The following is a 21,589-nucleotide window of genomic DNA, read 5'->3' on the forward strand; positions in this document are numbered from 1 at the left end:
GTTGACTTTGTTAGGGAACTTTTTCTTACAGTGCTTTTACATTTTTATACTGTATTTTTATTTTAATAGATTCCAAAAATCTTATTAAGTCTTTTCCTATTGTTTTGTGTATGTGTAATTTAATCTTTTGCATTCCAGTTGTGAAACTAGATTACAAACTTGGTGTGAAATTGTCTCTGCCCTTGATCGATTTTTTGTCAGCCGTATTTACAGACATCCATAACTCCTGAAGACAACAACTAATGTGCTATCATCAATCGCAATGTTATCAACCCATTTTTCTCTCGTATGAGACAATGATGACCTCTCACTGAATGCAATGTTGCCAGAACTCATCTTAGAGTTATTCATAGCTTCCTGCTGTTTTCAAATTAGTTTTCATTACATTTTGATGGACCAGGACTTCCCCCTTGGGCCACTCTAATCCATCACATCTCTCTATCAGTGACACCAGTGTCCTTTTGTGTTGCTTTCAGAATGCTTGGGTACCAAATTTCCCAGCACTTGTAAATACACTATGACCGCATTCTTCGCACACAGATAAGATAGTGTTAACAACCAGGTAACAGACAACAAGGCTGCATAATTTCTGTCATTATTATCCAACGTGTCCGTATAGTATGTATGATAAATGCTGACTCCAGCATAGTGGACAGCCATATGAGTGCAGATGAGCAGTGGAGGCTGAGAGAGAAGATGGAGACTAAATCAGTTAGCCCGAGCTTCTATCTCTACAAGGCAAAAACAATTACCATCAGTGTCCACATCCGTTTGTTATAATCTGGATGACGATAAGCAGCAGACAGTTGTTCCAGTCTACCTCCACCTCTTAGTCATTTCTTTAAGAAAGCTGGCACTGCAGGTACTACATCCATTTTAGATCTCGGGCAGTGCGATACATATTAAAAAATAGAAAAGAATGCGTTATAATTTATATATTTGTATAAGTGTATTCATACATTGAATAAAGGTCATACAGCACAAGTTTAATGGTTTTGTATTTGGTAGATTTGAAACACAAACTTATACATTATGTTTTGTATATAATTAAGAAGGCCTCCTGTGTTAAATACAACTCAAATATCATGTAACATATTGTATAAGTAATTTTTTTATGTAGTATGAGACAAACTTCATGCAAAAATGCAATGGATGTTCTTGATGAGAGGGATACCTAGGATTCTAACAGTGGCTTTCTTGTCACCTATCACCAATATCAGGCTACATTTACTGAATGTAGCATGGCGATTTATTAACTTAAAAGCTATTCTTCATCCATACATTCAGTAACAAATCTGCAAGCTCGAGGAAACATCAATAAAATATTCATTGTATTTTCACTGTCATAAAAATACTGAAATTCGCGAGCATCTTTCTTGCTTGTGTGCATGTTTGTGTGACAAAGAGAAGTGTATCAGTCTTACAAGAAAAGAGAGAGAGAGAGAGAGAGAGAGAGAGAGAGAGAGAGAGAGAGAGAGAGAGAGCGTCCATTGGCATGCGTAGTGGACTGTGTGTGTGTGTGTGTGTGTGTGTGTGTGAGGGTCATTCTACTGTCCCGTACATTAAGCTAAGTGCTCCTCAGCTCTCCAGCAGTAGTAAATGGAGTCTTATGGCTTGAGGGGGGTTTGTCTCCCGACTCTGAATCAAAAGCAGAGAGTGTCCTAAGCCCTAGGTCACTGCTTCTGTGAATCATCAAATTCAGTAGATAAAGATAGATGCCTTTCCTTTTGTTTAAGTGTGTGTGCGTGTGTGCCCTTGCACACTTTTTGTGTTGTGTGTGTCTTTGTACACACTGTATGCATCATTTAAAATCTTATTCAGTATACATTGTGGTGAATATGATGCACAACCAGTGTCAAAGTCATTTTTCTGTGTTTAAACTCAGAAAGCAAATGCACAACCAGGCTGCATGATTCACTGCATTTCCTACATGTTAAGTATTTTAATTTGGAGCTATTGAGATTTTGTTTTTCCTAAAATGAGAACAAGGAATCAGATGGACAGGGTGTAACACATCAAAGCGCTTACTGGTAGTAATTTCTGCAGTGGACTGAGCTGGTATAGTTTGCAGGCTTTAATGATGTGAATACTGAAAGGGTGTATGTCCCTGCGCTTGCATCAGTTCGTCATCTCTTTTTTTCCCCCTGCCTCACTTTCTCTAGGAACCACTTGCAGGTTTCAGAGGCGTTAGAATCTGACATAGCAGGCACACAGGCAGTCACTGTCTCACACTTCATCTAAAGAGCCTACTTATCTCTAAGAGCCTGTGTTAGGTTATGCAATTATTGTAACAGGATTGTATAATCTTTGTGCGGTGTTCGTCAATAGTACTACTCCCTCTGTGGTCATTATTTGTGGCCCTAGAAAGAATGACAGTGTTAGAGCTGCATCTGAAAATCAAGGGTTTTACTTGGTGTATAGGCTCATGTTAAAAGTGGAGTGTAAATGAAAAACAAAATACTATACATGAGCAAAAGTAATTCTGAAAACACAATACCTGCCATGAATATGAACCACAAGCTATAAACAGATTTATGAATGTAAATGTTAATGTAGTTTTATGAATCCTGAAGATTGCCAGAGGCTGCGCACCAGCAGTGAATATTCGATTGTACAGGTTGAGTCATTATACCAACAAATTCACCTGTGCTGGGATGATGTACGGTCTAAGAACCAGTATAAAATCTTCTCATTATGGATATAAGAGTGACAGTGTGAGAACTTTGTCTATTCAGAACCAATGTTACATTCATAACTCTCATTCTGTGTCAGTACTGCGTGACTCTGACATCTATGGTCAGGACCATAAAGTATCTTGTAGGAGTTCCTGGGCCTCAGTGTGTACTTGCTGGTGATCCAGGTCCAGGTGTCATATGTTCAATTCAATTCAATTCAATTTTATTTGTATAGCACCAATTCATAACAGAAGTTATCTCAGGACACTTTTCAAATAGAGCAGGTCTAGACCGAACTCTTTAAAACATTAATTACAGAGACCCAACAGTACCACCATGAGCAAGCACTTGGCGACAAGGGCAAGGAAAAACTGCCTGTTAAAAGGCAGAAACCTAGGACAGATCCTCCGGCTCTAGGTGGGTGGTAGAATATGTGGCCAACCAGTTGTGAAACAAGGTTTATCCTCAGTGGAGACCATTTATCCAGATGTGAATGACAAGCAAGGTTAGCAGTGCCTTAGCAACTGACAAGGGCAAGGGTCAAGAGCCAAGCAATGTGACTGCACATTTGGTTACATTATCTCTTGTTTACAGATTATGTCTTTTACTTATGGTATACTTTTGTTCTGTTTATAGGTTGGGGTCTAAGTGTATGGCTTATATTAATTAGATTTAGCTCTCTCTTTCTGATGTATGAGTGTATCCACGAAACACTGGGTCAGTACTCCCTGGACATTATCTCCTATAATAAAACTAATGAGTAAATAATTTACAAGTCCTGCTATGTTTGGTGGAGCACTTGAGATAATTACATTGTTTGAAATAGCCATATTATACTTTTTTTTCCTTTTGGTATAATACTAACTCTATTGTTTTCTTATTTAATGTCCATTCCTTATGGCATATTGCTTCCTATGAGTAACTGTGTGGAGCATTTACAAATGAGTAATATTAGCTATAGAGGGAAGCTTGTTACTTTGAATTATGCACCGAAATGTAAATTTGCACCTGGATATTTGCAGAGCTGGGAAATGTGCACGATAAGCGTGCTGGTCTCAGTGACACCAGCACCCAAACCTGGCGCACTCACACAGCTGGAAGTGCTCAGGTGTCGGTCAGCACCATGGACAGAGAAACAGTCGTTTAAATGCAATGTGTAGTTTCACAGTCGACTCTGCATATCAAGGTGAGGTCCCAGACGGCTGTACTTTTTTTTTTTTTTATAAAAGCGGTTATCATTGAAGTTGAAAACAGAAAAGACGAATCAATTTAGATATTCAAGAACATCCTTGCAGCACACACATGTGAAGCGGTCAAAAACTTTTCGATTAAGCAGCAGTTTTTGCCTGAACGGACAACTTTAATGCAGGTGATGTACTAAACATTCACTGAAGGAAATACTAAGCGATCAGGTTTCACTCCGACCTCTTACATTTTTAGACCTTTCTCGTCTGTTTAGCATTCATGCGTTGCAGTGTTTCACGTCATTCAGTCAACTAACTAGATTGTTCCATCAGACGGAATTACCCGCATCACTCAATGAAGTACAATTATTGATTACACTGCCCCCCCCCCCCCCTCCCTCTCTCCATCCCTCCCTCCCTCTCTCCTACCACCACCTCTCTCTTTCGCCTCTCTCCTTTCCTGAAGTACTGCAGCGAGGGAGGACTGCATCGAAAAAAAAAAAACCCTCTCTGTCGTGCGCTGGCAATTACCTCTGATCCTATTCTACAGTAAAAAACCTACAAGATTTTTTCTCCATAAAGCGAAAGCGGAGTCTGATGCAATGGGTTACTATCAGCTCAGTCCACTTCTCTCGCCATAAATGACGGTAAGTAATTACTACTTTTTCCCTGAAAACATGCTGACTGTGTAACACTTCCGAGATCAGAAAAATCCAGTATTTTCCAATAAACTGTTTTCTCATCAGCTATATTCGGACTTACAACTCTTGTTGGTCATGTATGTGCATCTTTTTAATCGTATCTCCAACTAACATCTGAGCTGGGAGACAGGGATACCTAATTATTTATTCATAAGTTTGTGTATCATTTGTGAAAAGTTGGGATGGTTTCCGGGCATGTGTTTTTTTCTGTGTGTGCACTAAATATTCCTCCATATGCCTCCTGCAAAAGTAGAGAAATTGGTATCATTAAATGAAAATAGGCAACAAGAATAAGAATTGGTTCATATAAGGAGGGATGTTGTGGAGTTCCAGTTTCTGTACCTTTTTATTTATTTCATTCAGTATTAAAGGATGACATAAATGCTGTAAATTGTAAATTAAAATATGAGATTTAAGCTATATGAGTAAGCTCTTTTAATGAAGTTGCTTACTTGAACTGTTATTTGTAACATTTAAGTGGTTGTTTGGTTTAATGATCACTGCCTGGAGCTCATAGTTTACTCATCTTTTAATTCACCAGCATGATTTATAGTGAACCACTTGTCCTTTGCATGAGCAGAGTTTGGGGTTGCTGGCTGAAGACCGTGCATGCTGTAGTGCAATCCAGCCACCTGCCCTGGGGCAGTTAAAGCACTCTGCACTGCCGCCAAAAAGAGGAGAGGATGCGGGAGCAGGCAACTGACTCATCCGTGAATTGCACCTCAAGAGGCAGTGAGCGATTGACAGGCACACAGCCGGTGAACTGGAAATCTGTGGCAAAGAGCTTTGTTTGCAATCTGAGGGCTGCTGTAGTAGTCCTGCTGGGTAAACACTGAAGGCGTCCATCAATGAAAAAGTGTTAGATGAGGTAAAGTGATTGCAGGTTGCAGAATTCATTCCTCTGGCCCATTTTCAAGTTGATGTAGGTTTTTTTTTTTTGCCATGGTAAACAAGAAATATCATTGTAATTCAGCATGCCCCTCATCTGCATTCAACAACAACTGCTTGTCAAGCATCCACTGAGATGTAATGTTGTTAGTTTTCCCGAAGTTCATGCAGCATCACACAAGCTATTTAAGGAGGAAGACATTTTCTATTCCAGTGTCTCACTGCTGAAAGAAAGAAAGGACTCAAAGTACAAAGTACGCTGTGCCTTTGACAATGTAGTAGATAGCTTTACAAAAAGATTCTGTCTGCACATTTTGTTGACCTGGGCAGGAAGCAAATAGGGAAGTACTCATTACTATAAGGGTTTTTTCAAGTTAAACACAATAGCATTGCATTCAAGAATCCTCTTGTCAGGATGAGAGAGCATGCATTGCTTTCTGAAAGGGACAAAAGATGGCATTTTTTCTGTGAATTCTCACAACCTTTGTGAATTTTTGGCACATTTTATACACAACCAGCATGCACCATTGGAAACTGTTTGACAAAATTAACAATTAATTGTAAAAAATCACCACTAAATGCGTCACATCTTGCATCCCTTGCCTAATCAGTGCTATTGCGTCATTGCAACATAAAGTGTAAGGTCTGCACCAGACAGTGGCGGTGGCACGTTATGTTTTATATCTGCTATGTAAGCACTGTATTGTGTCAGCAGTGAGGTCTGGCAAGGCAAGGAGACCATATGTTTACCAAGAAGATCAAACAGACATCGGCCTGATGCAAAAGGAGACGACATACTTTACTCTCTATAAATCTTCAGGGTGGGATTGGAAATATGCCCTTTTCTGAATGGATGCATTTCGTATCCATTAATGTTTTCATCGAAATATGGAGATTCACAGTAGTAATATAAACAGAGGGGGGTTATTTTCATAGAAGTGACTAGTCTATACTAATATTAGTCAGATGCATACTTGCTGCAACAGCTTTATGAATCTGTATGACGTAACATTGGCTTGCAATCAGCTCTGCTTTTGAAGTTTTTATCTGCGATGGTTGAGTTCTGACTGTTGAAGAGAGGTGAAAGATGAGGTTTATGTGCTTTCAAAGATGTTTTAGAAAAACGATTTTATTCTATTCTTACGTGGAACCATTTGCAGAAACAGCCATTTTCTTCCACTCTCTTGACATTTTTTTTGCCCAGCCTCAATTTATTCTGTTATTAATTCTTCTCATATACCCCCCACCTATCTCTCTCGGCCTCTCCCTGCCCCTCCACTCAGTCAGTAATGGTATCAGTGTTTGATGAAATCTCCTAACGGAAGACGTCCCGGGCTGGCTGTGCCTATGCCTTCCAGATGAGGTCATGGGCTCGCCGTTTTGATGGGATTACATGCGGCTCTGCCCACTTAGAGATTGGACCTGCTCTTTCTGATGCTAATAGAACAAACCAGCCATCAAGCCACTGTGCTTGCACATGTCTTTGAAAGGGTAGGACACTGACAACTCAAATCTGACTGAGATGGAAAGCATTTTGGTTCCTATAGGACAAGGGACATAAACTGTAAAACTGATCCAATGTATAGTGCACATCATATTTAAAAATAAACACGAAAGACAGAGATTTCCCACTTCAGAAAGCATTTTCAGAGATGCAACCATCATGCATTTTATTTTTATTTTATTATATTGTATTGCACAAACAATAGTTGTAGTGTATAAAAAAAGAGAAGCCCTCAGCTGCCCTCAAAAAAGGCACTATTGATTTCCCTTCAAGTTCTCGTGAAAAATATAAAGTCTTTGTCTCCTCCAGCAGTTATGGGTCAAGCAACCTGAAATTCTAGGACCAGAATTGATTTTTCACTTCTTATTCTAACAACCTGCTTGCCCAAACCAATCTGTTTGGTGACTGTTAGACTCGAGGTATCACCAACTAAAACATCAATCCCTCTGACAAAGTGCATTGCTGGTAGGAAACCCTCACTGTGCTGATAACTGCTTCATTATGTTTTAAGTTCTTCTGACTAAGGGTGTTCATTACCACTGTCATTATTACAGTATTATGTGGTGTGATTATTCAAGTTTTTTTATTTCAAAATGCTCATTAGCAGTGTCATTACAGTGCCCCTTTTGGCTAATGATTCATGATAAGCAGCGGAAGAGTCTACTGAAATGGACTGAGTTGGTCACACACATACATTTTTTACTTTTCTCAAATTGCTTTCCCTCAGATTGATGTATGTCTAAAACTTGTGAGTAACTCTAATCTCTTCATTTTTCTTTATGTTCATGCACAAGGAGATTTGGGGCCAAGTGATACTTGACCTAGTGTTTTTTTAGTATTCTAAAGAGGTTGAAGGAAAGCAGGGCCGCTATCCATCATGCAGACAGGGGGTATAGCCAGAGCAAGGCCTATTTTCAGCCATCCTCTCATGGTTCACAGCAAAAGTACATACACTAAATTAACTCTCTTTGTTCTAATTTTAGACAACAGCTATATGCCCTGGGATGGTGGACACAGCTTCTTTATGTTCCATTTCTTAATCATCATATTGGTTTGTTATCAGTAAAAATATATTGTCAAATGAGTTAAAGATGACATACTTGAAAAAAAGGTGTATAATACTGGATTTACAACTAGGCATGTGTTGACTGACTTGGGTGAACACAGTAAGTTGGACTGGTGAGCTGGTTATAGCCCTAAAATGCACAGTTGATTTTAAATGGAAGAATGAGCATCTTCTGACAAACAGGCGTTAGTGGAAACAATAGATGCTAAAAGGGAGCCTCAGAGAGAAGCAGAAAATAAAGAGGACGCAGACGAAATGGAAAGGGATTGGGACAGCATAAAATAAATCAGAGATCAGTTTGTTTGGGAGTGTTGGTGGTTACCCAGTTTGATTGTGATTGCTCCCGTTGCTCGCGCTGTCTGCGCTGTCAGGGTCCCGTCAGCTGTGGTCAGATGAGGTTGGTCTTCTGTGTGCTCGGGTGTCCTCTGAGCTTCATCACCACTGACAGGGGGCCTCACCATACACTCCATTGATTCTCTGACAGGCAGGCTCCACGAGGACACACCCCTTTTGCCGGTGTGCATGCTCTATTTAAGTAAAAATGACGTGTGATAGCTGACATGACCTGATCCTGAAACAATAAATAGCATTGGTTCAGTGACACCACTGAACTCTGACATGCTCCTGGCAGGGCCTTTATTGTACTGAGGCATTCAAAATTGATGCAGTCAATAGATAAGTCTTACACATGACAAGAAACCCAAGAAAGAAAGAATTGAGAAACCCTGTAATACTAATCCATCATTTATGAAGTACAGCAGTCTTCTTCATTGGTTATTATTATACAGGAAAAAGAGAAAATCATGCCATTAATAACAAGTTAACCCCTTGCTAAAAAAGCTGTCTTTATGAATCATCCTTAGGACAATATCTAAGGCACCACCGGTGTCAATGGAGGTATTAAGAAATTATCAGTCCATGTGTAAAAGAGTGTGCTCATAAGCACAGAAGTCCTCCAATGAGCCAAAAGGGATTAGCAGAGTCACCTTGAATCAGCAGTGTCATTTTGCCCAGTAAAATTGCATTATGGGAGCTGGAGCTGGCCCTGTGATTTGTGTCCTCCTGACAAGGCTTCAGTGTTCATTAGAGGCTGTGGTGAGCAGCTCCTAGACACACGGGACCCCGCACACACTGGACAGCTCTGACCACACACACACACACACACACACACACACACACACACACACACACACACACACACACACACACTGGACAGCTCTGGACAATCTCCATCCTAGTATCCAAGTATTCACTCTATTTTATGCTGAACTGTTTTACGAAAAATTATCAATTTTCTTTTTTGCTTTTGTGTTATAATGGTTGTGCCTCGGTGTTAAGACAAATTATAGAATAAACAAGCCAGAGTGAGCCTGTGGAGGCAATGTAATGATTAATGGTGGATCACAGTTTGAACACTCACATGAAATCATGTTACATCATTTGCACTGTTAGGCTGGGGTCTCCCTCCCATCAGCACAGGCCTGCCAAGATGGTAAAGGGCTTTCCCATCCATGCTGTGAACACACACTCACATATGTGTGTAGCATGTTTGGGTGTGTGAGAGAGTCTTTCTGTGTGTCAGTTAATATGCACTTCTTGCAAGTATGTGTGACCCCTTCTATGTGTTAAAGACACCTGCAAAATCAGGGGCCTTTGAGAATATCTACCGTGTGTGTGTGTGTGTGTGTGTGTGTGTGTGTGTGTGTGTGTGTGTGCTTCTATGTGCCGGAGTGTGCGTTTATCTATGTATCCACTTATGACCATTTCTCCTTTCCTCCTTTATTTGCACGGATTAAATATGACAGTGCTGTTCCGGTTGGATTGTCACTCCTATTATAATAAACCAGCTCTTTATTGGGGGCAAATTGATTTCAGGCAGAGCCTTGTTTATTGGCTTCTGTTTCTCAGAGTTGATCATGAGTCAGCAGATTCTGCATCTCTGTTTAAAATGCTCATCTCTTCAAGTCAAACTCATGAAATATAGAAGAAGGAGAGCGCCCCTGGAAATTGAATATTCCTTTTTGAATAAAAACTGAGAGCTATACAGCCAAAGCCTTTTTCCTCACATCACTCCAAATGATTAAAAGGCCTGGGAGAATGGTGAGTGAATGATTAAAGAGGGTATGTGCTGTCAGTGGGGTGTCACCTGTTAGTCTGGGATAGTTACAAATATAGTGGGGAAGACATGAGTTACAGGCAGTATCTAATGGTGATGATCTCCCTCTCTTTTACTTTCTTCCTCTTTTCTCCCTGATCTCTCCCCTGTCCTTCCTCCTGCTTGTTCTCTCTCTTTTTTTTTATCTGTCTGTCTCTTACCCTTCCCCCATCTTTCTCAGCCTGGCCGATGATTGCCACAGCCATTGTGGGTTATCTCCTGTGGTGACTGCAGACTTAAGAGTTTTCTTCCCTGCTGCATCTCGAGACCCACTGATCTCACCATTCCTGCAATTCCCCTGCCAGCTTACACTCACCCCTCTGCCCCTCTTTCTTCTACTTCTAAATATCCTCTGAACCCCTGCGAAGACCTACCAGTGGAGCCACAATGGAGGACACTTACAATAACAGGACTTCCCTGGCTAAGGGGGCCAAGGACATAGTCAAGGAGGCCAAGCGGCATGCCACAAAGAAAGTCAACAAGGTGGTGGACCGTGCCACTGATGAGTACTCAACCCACCACAACTACAGCCGATTCCAGGATGAGGACGAAGATGAGGATTTCTACCGGAACCCCCCGAGGCAGGATGGAGAGGGCTACCATGACAACGAGGAGGGCTCCAGCGATGCCACAGAGGGCCATGATGATGAGGATGAGATCTATGAGGGCGAGTACCAGGGGATTCCCTCAGCAGGAGATAGGAAGCATAAAGAGGGCCAGGTGGCACTGGGACAACCAATGTCAGATGCCACAAGGGACCGTAAAGGGCTGGAGGAAGAGAGACAGGCTGATGAGGAGGAGCTGGCCCAACAATACGAGCTAATCATCCAGGAGTGTGGCCACGGGAGGTTCCAGTGGCAGCTCTTCTTAGTGCTCGGGCTGGCACTCATGTCAGATGGGGTGGAGGTGTTCGTGGTGGGCTTTGTGCTGCCCAGTGCAGAGACAGATATGTGTGTGCCGAACTCCAGCTCGGGATGGCTAGGTAAGGGACCTTTTTTGTGTTTGAGTGTTGGTGAATGTGCATGCATCTACCCTGCTAGAGGGAAATTATGCAATTCCTTAAATATTAAAATATAAAATTGCATCTATTTGATTAGTTTTTAAATAGTGTTTTACAAAGATTTCTTTCTAGCCTTGATTATTGACCTTTTAGTCTGCAGTATATTGCATTGTGGAACAATAATGTGCCCAAACACTTCATAATTACAATATTACAGTGCAACTTTGGTATGTAAAAGGTAGGGGTATGCATACAAAATCAAATGAAATAATGAGGAGAAAATGGTTACATTAGCTTTTGCCTGGAGACTATAGGTTTATAACAGAAAGTTTGTGTTACAAGCTGGAGGTGTGGAGTTTGAAAGATGTGTCTTTACCAGGCAGGGAGGGTGCAATGAAAAAACACTGTTCAGTTGCATTATGGGAAATGTTTTGGAGCTTGACCCATGCTAGGACCTAAAAGTCAGAACATCTCGACCTCTGCTGCATAGATTTTTAAATTTTCCCCTGACCTTTAAGTAATGATTCCCATGCTATTAGAAATGTCATTTTGTATAATTTTTAGCACCTTGTTATTCCAAAAGAAACTGATCAGAGGACATTTTCTCTTCAGTATGATGGATGACTAAGCAGGACAATTGGCAACAGAAGCTATCAAAGATCAATGTATAATTTTAACTATGATCATAAACTATGCTTTTGGCTCAGCAGAGGAGCTTACTGGTTCTTCTTCTGGTTTTCTTGCCACCTGCTCTTGCATCTAAGGTATTCCACATACTGAATAGTATCCAGTATTACCAGCATTCTGTACTGTGTTTAATAATTCAGACACAATTACATTCAAACCATTTTAATATGCAAGTATAATTCATTTGATATTTTCTCAGCGTTGGCATGTTACATGGTTTGATTTAGTATATAGTGTGCAACCTGGACAAAAGGTAGGGCCACACTACTTTCTGTGGAATACTGTTTGTCTTAAAAGATTATAAAGGGTGGTTGTGTGTGTTTGTACTGTATGTGTCACACTTTATCCCAGTTGTGTTTCACATGGATTCTGTGTTTTGGTCCACTGTTTCTGTGTCAGGATTAAGAGGGTAGCTAATATTCCCCGTGTGCGCTCTGTGTGTTGAGCAGGAGTCCCAGCAGTCCCTATGGCTGCAGGTGTATAATCCATCACCACAGAGCTGTGTACATGGGCGGACTCACTGTGTCAGTACCAGAGTGGCAAGGACATTAATTCAGGCACACAGACCTTAGATAGTAACTGCCACTGTGAGACATGACAATATATCAAGTGCACCGCAACATCTGATGCAAAATTGATACGCTGAGGCCTTTTTGGAGAGTGGTGGTTGTGACTGAAAGTTTGAAAAATTTGGATTACAGACACCCCATTATATGTTCTTATCATACTTTTGCCTATACATGTTTGTTCACTTGACTATTCCAGTCAACAAAAAATAATAATTAATGCTTTATTGCATCTTAATGTTACTAAATACATATATAAAAGAGTTTATTAAAATATGTTTGTATTGGGTTGACAGTCCTTGCAAGATGTTGTGTACGGTGCACCTTCACTTTTCTGTCTCTTTCCAAGTATCCATGTAAACTCTTTTCTGCCTCTCTAGCTAAGCAAAGTCCTGCAGGCATTCATGCTCTACGCTCTGCTTCTCCTTGTTCGTGACTCCATCCTCACCCCCTGTCCCTCTCTCTCACCCTCCATTCTCTATGTGCCTCTCTTTTCTTCTCCCATCCTCCCCCATTCTCCTCTCCTTTCTCCTACTGATTGCCTAGAGGCTCCTCCCTGTTGAGGTGAACATGATTGTGTGTGTGTGTGTGTGTGTGTGTGTGTGTGTGTGTGTGTGTGTGTGTGTGTGTGTGTGTGTGTGTGTGTGCATGTTTTAGCATGGCCTACATGATTACTATGACCTTGTTGGTATCCATTTGGAGTTTTCCAGAGTAATTACACTTAATTACAGCCAACAAAATTAAGTGAATTGGTGTTTTACAGGTGCCATGGTAATATTTTATACTCTTGAAGTGCAGAAATAAACAGCAGACAGTTAAATCTGTGGATGGATTTGATTTGGGTGGTCTCATTTTTCATGTATTTCACACAACCTGTATTTAACCAAGCAGGACAACAGTCCTTATTTTGCAGGGACACCCTTACAATAATATGTCCCCTTCATGATGGTCTGGCGTGGCAATAAAGAATTGCTAGGGGCACAAGGTCTAGACCACCCTCCAATGCACAGACCTGTGTACAGTTTTAGCAGTGGAGCCTGCATTTGGCCTGGTCATATGTTCACATTACCACAATTGGCAGGTTTAGCGTTTAGGAAGCCAGTGAGGGATCATGTCTTAGCTGCTGCTGCTGCACTAGTGACTCATACTGTTTACAGGAAATGGATTGTGATCTTGAAAGGGAGATTTTTCCACCTGGGTTACACACTACTTGTGACACTACTTACTTGATGCATTTCCATGTACTTAAAGCTCCATATATAAGAAGCATTTTACATATTATTTAAATATATATTGTAATTATATTATAATTGGAGTCCACAAGGCAGGGGCATCCAGCTGGCTGTGGCCTGAGAGGTATAGGTCGGGCATTGATTTCTTCATGGTGTTGGCTGATGGGGTGATATGTAAAGGGAAAGCTAGTTAGCAGCGTCAAGTCAATGGTCCAAATAAAGTATAGGAACATTGCTGTTATTCTAAATATGATTGTAATCTATTTTTCAGCCTTTGGTCTAGTCTATGTCACTTTTGGACGATACCCGGAATGATGCTCACTCTCGCCTGCGGACTGTGAACTGAGTACGAAGCATGAGCAACAGGACACTGACTGTAGTTCCCTTAACGACCACTGCTGTGATTATAAACAACAGTTTTCTGAAAGATACATACAGAACCTTTAAGTGACCAGATTGTAGTCGACTTTCTGCTGTTAGCTGATTTCTTTAACATTGTATGCTGTAGGCTGTACATGAAACGCAGCTTCTGTAATTGGGATGTGTACCCATTTTTCTAAATGGCTTTTTATGTGGGAGCAGGTGCATGCAGGCAAAAGTACTGTATCGCTGTGACAGCAGATCAAGAGGATGAAACGAGAGATTATCACGTCTAAAACTAAAACTAACACAAAGTATCTTCTAGAAGTGATGATGGTTTCCACATTGGAAACTTTTACTTTAGTCAGGCTCATTCCTGTTGTAAAGAAAAGCTGTGTGCTCTCCCAAAGTCAGGCATCTCACTGCATATTGTATTACTATTACAGAGAAAGTGAGTGAGTACACTTCCAAAATAAAGTCAAGAGTAGAGCAGAAATCTGATTACTGAGCTACCCATGTATGCACGGATTTACAGCAACCAGGTTATCGCATGTAAATACATTCTCCAATCTCCTGCATAACGTGGTTTCTTGTATGCAGGTGGTAAGAAGTGGATGGTGATTCCATGTGTTTCAAAGGATGATGGAGCTGTGAAGTCGAACTTCCCATTCCCTAACAGGCGTAAAATCACCCTAAGCTTCCAAAAAACAAATAAATCAAAAGTTCAAAAACATAGTTGACCACAGCACAGAGGAAATTATTCATTTTATTGAACATTTTAATTCACACTTTGAAAATGTTTGAATTGTTTTGAGTACAGCCATTTAGTGTTTGGTTTAGTTCCACATGAGCTGGACTCTCATTGTGCAGCCCCATTAATCACATAACAGGCAGAGACAGAGGCATGCTGCAGAGAGCTGAGTGTAATGGGATAATGCAGTATGAAAAACGCAAAGCCCTGAATAGGTTGGATGACTGAAATGCTGATTAGATTACAGAATTCAGTTTGGTCCTACCAATATTTCAATCTTTAAGGCTACATGGGAATGAAGGATGGAGAGTTTGGGTGGGGGTTAAATACTGTAAATACTTTAAATAAGAGTGGACAATGTGGGATGGAAGCAGGAGGGAAAACAAGCACTGTGTGATGCAATATGTGTGATGATCAGAGGAGAGGAGAGGAGGAGGGACAGCTTTAAAGCAGAGAGATTGCCAAGTTAGAGAGGAGTAATGGGGAGAGAGATGTGGGTGGATGGGAGCAAAGAGGTGGCAGATTGGTGGTATTCAGTACACCAACAATGTGAGGGAGAGGCTCCACTATCATCTCAGACACAACAGACAATGTGAACGCATCACCCTATCATTACTTATTTGTTCTCTTAGGCTGTCTTTTCCCTGCCAAGACTCCCCTCATTTCTCCGTCTGACTCTGTCAACTCGGCTCTCCTTGTTTTCATTTAAAATCCTTCTCTACTACCAATACTTTCCCCTCCTCTCTTGTTCCCACTCTTCTTTATCCTACTATTCTACTTCCCTGCCTTCTCTTGTGATCACTTGTACCTTTTTCTTCTTTGGGCTTCTTTGTGTCCCAGTCTCACTCTCTGTCACCTCTCAAGCTCCATCTCCACAGTACTTCTCCCTCTTTGTGTCCTTTCTTTTCCCTTCTTTTCTTATTGTCTGTACGAGCCAGCTGGCAGGCTGTGTGGGGCTGTGTGGTCCAGGGGCAGCTGAGCATGGCTAAACTGCAGTAAGATCGCAGCGTCACTGCGGAGATTACACTACTGAGTAGTGCAGCTCCACATTGTGTGGGAGAATGTGTGTGTGTGTGTGTGTGTGTGTGGGAGTGGAAGGGGGGAGTGTGTGACGGGATTGAGTGTGTGTGCATTTGTGTGCGCATATGGACCAAACCTGCTGCCACCAGCAATATCAGTCACAAGTAAACCGGGTCTAACTGCTCGCTCTTATCAGGGGTTCATAGCATCACTATATTTCATGCGAATTATCCACAGTCTTTAATGTAATGAAGGTTGTATCATTACTGATGCTGAGTGAGTCATTTTTAACCCTGCACTCTAAGCCCTACAATAGATTACTTTCATATAGATTTCATTGGAATCCTGCCCCCACAGATATGACTTAAATATGACAAAAAGCTTCAATCTCTTTTTCTGCGGAGGTGGCAGAGGATGGAGGCATGAATCCGATCAAACTGACACGATGTAGTACAAACGTGATTACACGCTGCTCAGTGCAAAAGAGCTGATGATAGTGGAGCAAAGAGGAAACTAAGGCAAACAAATGAGAGGACGGCACCGAGGAGAAGAGAGGAACAGGAGCGAAGAGGGGAGAAAAGGAGGAGAAATGAGGAAGGGAAATGAGAAGCAAGACAGGAAATTGGAGAGCAATAGGAGAGGACACAAGCTGCGAGAATGAGAAATAGAGGAAAAGTTGGGAAGGGAGGCACAAAGGGGGAGGAACGCTGGGGGAAGGGAAGAGGAGATAAAATAAGATCAAAGTATCAATAAAGAGATTGAGAGAAAGAGAAAGAAATATCAAACCAAGGAAAGTACAAGTGTTGCTGTAGCGCGCACCAGGCACGCTGTTGTATGATAGTATCATCATTATGAATAAAACAGGACGGGTGTTTTGCGCAACCCTGAAACAGTTTGCAACGCTAAGAGCGAAGAGCATCAAAGCATGAAATCAGAGAAGAGGTCGTGATGCAGCTCAGCGCTCCCACGGCTCTCAGGGGGCTCCTCTGGATGTGACAGGACAGAAAACACTGCACTGGGCCTTCCCCTTCCTCCCCTCTTTCCTCTCATTCTCTCACACTATCTGGCAATTACTGAACTCTCCTCCCTCATTACCTTTTTCTCTCTTTTGCCCCCCCCCCACACACACACACTTTGTCGCTTTTGCTCTTTTTTCTGCTGCTCACATATTTCATCTGCTTACATTTATGCTTGCTCTTATATACATTTTCATATTTTATCTTCTTTTCTTTATCTAGTCCCCCAGTGGCTCGTTTAGTTACACCAAAAAGATTAAATGTATTTGTAATATTCTAATCTGTAAATTAGATTTACTCTATGGTCCTATGTGTGTATGATTGTCGCTGTGTCTTAGCCTAAAACAGCAGCTCCTTGGAATTTGTTTTGTGTTTAGAGTGTATCTGTATTTTTGCTGAATATTAACCATTCTTGGAGATGTGTTTTGACATCTCAGTGGAGTGTCATGGGGCAAAACCTTTTGCTTCTTTCTGAGAAGTCTCCTGACACATTGTCATTTTCTGATGGTGCTCAGAGTCTATATGGGTCATCAAGTCCAAATTCAGCTGTATTTCACACTCTTATGGTGAAATGTCTGCATCCATTCAAGGAGTTTTATTTTGAATGTATCTATTTGGTGTTTCAGAATGTGTACACTTCTCCTGTACAAAGAACAAAGACTTTCATCCCCATTCAGTTTCAGATCCTAATTTTTGGTCTTGAAATTAGGCTTAGCTGAAGTCTATTGATTGTATCCTTCTTCTAAGTCAGGCCTGAGAAAAGACCTACAGTTTTAGCCCTACTAAATCAATGACAGGGCAGTACTGGGGGATAGCACTCAGGAGAGGGGTTTCATTAATCAGAATACTCTGGTTGAAGCTCTTGTGGTCCAACCTTCTGGTGTGTTCAGTATTGACTGACTGTACCCTGAGCATCAGTCTAATGAAATATTGAAACATTTCATAAGTAATATATGTTATACTGTTAAGATGTGAGTGGATTACTGAACAGAGTTAGTTTACACTTTTCACAATTATGTTGATTTGTATTAAAATAAATTGAGAAAAACACTATTATACAACCACACCCCAGGACCCAAAACATTTTGTTCTATTATTTATGAAAACATATCAGTCACTGGATAACCTTTAAAACATGTGAGTTGAATTTATTTGCTTAAATTCCAAAGTCAAAGCCTAACCAAATGTCTATGTATTGCTTACATGCATTTCATTTGTAAATGTCCTTACTTGTTTCTGTGTTTCTGCCTAATCGCAGATAGTCTTTTTTTTGTTGATGCATAAAATTAATACTACCATGAACTAACACAACTGCTAACTACAATTAGCATTCATATAAAAAAGTGAAGATTAAACCACAATGTAGACATGTCTCATCAGTGTGTGTGTGTGTGTGTGTGTGTGTGTGTGTGTGTGTGTGTGTGTGTGTGTGTGTGTGTGTGTGTGTGTGTGCCTGTCCCATCAGTGTGACCGTTCCTGTCAATGGTTTTTTCGACCTAAGATTTTGCTGCAGTGTAGTAACTGCTTGGTTTGAGTCCAAAAGCTAGCAAAAATGCTATTGTATCACTCTGACATCACACTGAATTATGTACCATAATTTTCTGACATGACAGGTTAATGCCACACTAACTACCTGTTGCACTCTCTATTGGACAGACCTCATAATGTTAAGGAATGTCTTTGCTATTTTTGAATTATATTAGACTACAGTACACTTCTCTTCTCATTGCTGGTGCAGGCTCTGCTGACATCATGCTCGGAGATACAAGTCACAGAACAGAACATTAATAAATTCATTACGTAATGGACTGTCCTGTGAGGGCTGTAGTCATTAGTCAACAATTTTATAGCTCTTCTTTTAAGGGCATTAAAATAGCAGGAATCCGAGGTTCATTCTTTCTGTTTTGTGCCAGTGTCTTTAGAAACCCCATACCAAAAAACAGCTTATTGTTTGTATGGAAAGTTGAGTGCTGAAACTAAATGAAAAGGCCTCTGGATGTTTGGATGCATTACAATTAAATGGGAGGCCAGTGGGTGTTTGCCTGGGCACCGTATATCTAGCCTCTACTTAATGAAGCAAATTTGAACTGTGGATAGACTGAAGACTTCCGTTAAATTTAGAATTGAATTTATGGTACCTTCAGGCGAGTATCTAGATGGCTGCCAAATGTGACAGATAGCTGGGTTATGACCCCTGAAGCGAGAGAGTCAAACAGATATCTGCTCACAGCAGAGGAGAAGAGACCTGACTTCAGACATTACAGGAAGGAAATGCATCTTGCTATTAAGATTATTGTAATAGGATGAACAAAGTGTCCCTACGGCTGAGTCATATCACTCCATATATGACTGCAGTTTTCAAATTCTCTTCTTTTTGTATGGAATTATGAATACAAATATATTTTCTAAATGAGGTTTATGTTTATGTGTTTGCATATGTCTGGATATGGATGATGACAAAACATTACTGTAATATTATCTGGTTGTAAACTATTCAGTGTTTTAGCCTGGAACAGAAACCTCCAAAAAGACATTCTTAAATGGAGAAAAATCCAGTTGGAGTCGCTTTCTCCAACAGACACTGCATGTCTATGAAGGCTGCTAACCACACAATGCCACATACAATATATAGTAAGGCAGTAATAATAGGCTCCTCTCTCTAGAGCAGAATCATGATGATCAGTGAGAGAAATCAATGCTGTTTTGTTGGAGCATTGATCCCATTTGTGATAAGAGAGATTAAAAGAGAGCAGCGGGCCCTTTTGTAAAGTCACCCCGCATTACTGTTTGCATTTGTCTCCTCATTGATCAGAGCCTGTTTTCAGTCTTTTACACACTGTATTTACTTATCAGCGTTTCAGTGTACTGGGGCCGAGGGTTTTCCAATTTGGTGTCAGGTTCATTGTCATCAGTCAGGGCTCAGTTTTTTAGGATCCAACAAGAGAAGCAGCAATACTACAGCTTTAATTTGAAAATTGTACATGCAGCAGGTCTCATATATAACTTTGGCTAAATGTGTGTGTTTAATTATAGAACATTTTGAGTGATATTAGCACTTGCATCTATTTTAAAACAAGATGATCGCCTGTATGTGTAATATTCCATATTGAGTCAGTCTTTCAACATAATTCACTGATGAACATTCATTCAGCACTAATGGAAGCACAAGCTTAATGTTGCTCCATATTTTAATTTGACACTTCACCATTCGCCAGCGGAGGCAAATTTAGAGGACACAGTTCCTAAAACACTTCTTGGCTGAGTGTTGGGTGGCTTTGGCTACGTAAGGGGAGATATTTTTGATCCCCTAGAAGGGTAAATCAGGTATTATTCCTTAAGTTCACTCAATTTCTTTGATGAATGATGATATGAGAACCCCCCCGGATATCTGTGAAGGTCATCAGATAAAACTGACAGCAGGGAGTGGATATCTTTGTGCCATGTGTGTTTGAGAAAGACATAATTATTTTTTGGCTGAACTGCTTACTTAAAAACAATAGTGCAAGTCTGTAACTGTATTAACACGTTAAAATGGTTGTAATCAATATTTCCATATTAACAGTGGATTACATAAGCACTAGTCTCATTGTTTTTGTTTTCAGGCCTTTAACTTTACTGTTTTCTTTCACTTTCACTGAAAAAGGTCTGAACACCCACTGTACTCTATCTGCTCAACCCTAAACAACAGACAGACAAAGTAAAGCAAATAACTGGTGAACACAGTTCACACAATTAGCGAGAGAGAGATATTACCCTCAGGAGTTAGTGGAGACTATTAACAGAACTATAAGGAAAGTGAATAGTGAATTATCCAGCTGACCAGTAACTGCTGGATGTGTGAATAGGCATCAACATATATCAACATATAAAATATAGTTGATATGTGTCAGTGTTATGTTCACAGCTCATTTCCGCTGCCCCCAAGTGGCCAAGAAATCCACATTGCAGGTTTAAAAAGTGCCCCTAAAGAACATGTATAATTTTCTGAGATAATCTAGTAAATCATATGTGAAAAAAGACTGTGGGAGGTGACTAATTTGTTATCTTACCGATAAAAATCAATGAGAGGATTGGCACAAAAAGCATCTCTGTTTTTTACCTCACAAAATGCTGGCTTATTCCTAGATGCCAAAACACCTCATGCAAGCATATGCACATTCAAAGATGTGAGGTAATATTTTGTATGTTAAGAGAAACAAATTCAGACCCCTTTCTCCCCTTATTTTTCCAGGCAGTGTTGTTTACTTGGGGATGATGGTCGGCGCGTTGTTCTGGGGAGGGATGTCTGACAAAGTGGGCCGCAGACAGTGCCTCCTCATTTGCATGTCCACGAACGGCTTCTTTGCCTTCCTGTCATCTTTTGTCCAGGGATATGGCTTATTCCTCCTTTGCCGCCTCTTCGCAGGCTTTGGGTAAGTCTGATTAAGTGGAAGGAAAACCATCCGTTTAAATGATTTGTGAACACTGTGTAAGATTAAAATCTCATTCTTTCTCAACAGGATGGTCACACTATCTAAGTATATGTCCCATATCAAAGTGTGCACCAGTCATTCAGTGAGAGTAAATAATTATTCTCTGTGAGGGATAATCTATTTGAGGACTGTCTGTGTTGGCATGTCTGTGACGCCCCTAATTATTTCTCCCATTGTTGACTTCCACTGAATCAGTGTTTATTATAAGTAATATAAGTTAATTGTAACTAAAAGCTGTTTTATGTTTCTGAGTCTTTTACCATATCTTATCTGTCAAGTATCCTTTGCAGCTGAATAAATTTAATTTTCTCC

General features: G+C 40.6%; 1 protein-coding gene across 1 annotated transcript in view; it reads left to right on the forward strand.

The window, feature by feature from the left end:
- Positions 1 to 4,293: 4,293 nt before the first annotated feature.
- Positions 4,294 to 21,589, forward strand: part of sv2ca (synaptic vesicle glycoprotein 2Ca) — a 27,629-nt gene continuing 10,333 nt past the window's right edge. Inside the window, exons 1-3 of the mRNA XM_051423195.1 lie at positions 4,294 to 4,506; positions 10,355 to 11,155; positions 21,037 to 21,217. Of these exons, the coding sequence (XP_051279155.1) occupies positions 10,561 to 11,155; positions 21,037 to 21,217 (776 nt within the window). The 5' untranslated portion in view covers positions 4,294 to 4,506; positions 10,355 to 10,560. The remainder of the gene's footprint in view (positions 4,507 to 10,354; positions 11,156 to 21,036; positions 21,218 to 21,589) is intronic.

The sequence above is a fragment of the Dicentrarchus labrax genome, unplaced genomic scaffold (genome assembly GCF_905237075.1).
Source record: "Dicentrarchus labrax unplaced genomic scaffold, dlabrax2021, whole genome shotgun sequence".
Lineage (NCBI taxonomy): Eukaryota > Metazoa > Chordata > Actinopteri > Moronidae > Dicentrarchus > Dicentrarchus labrax.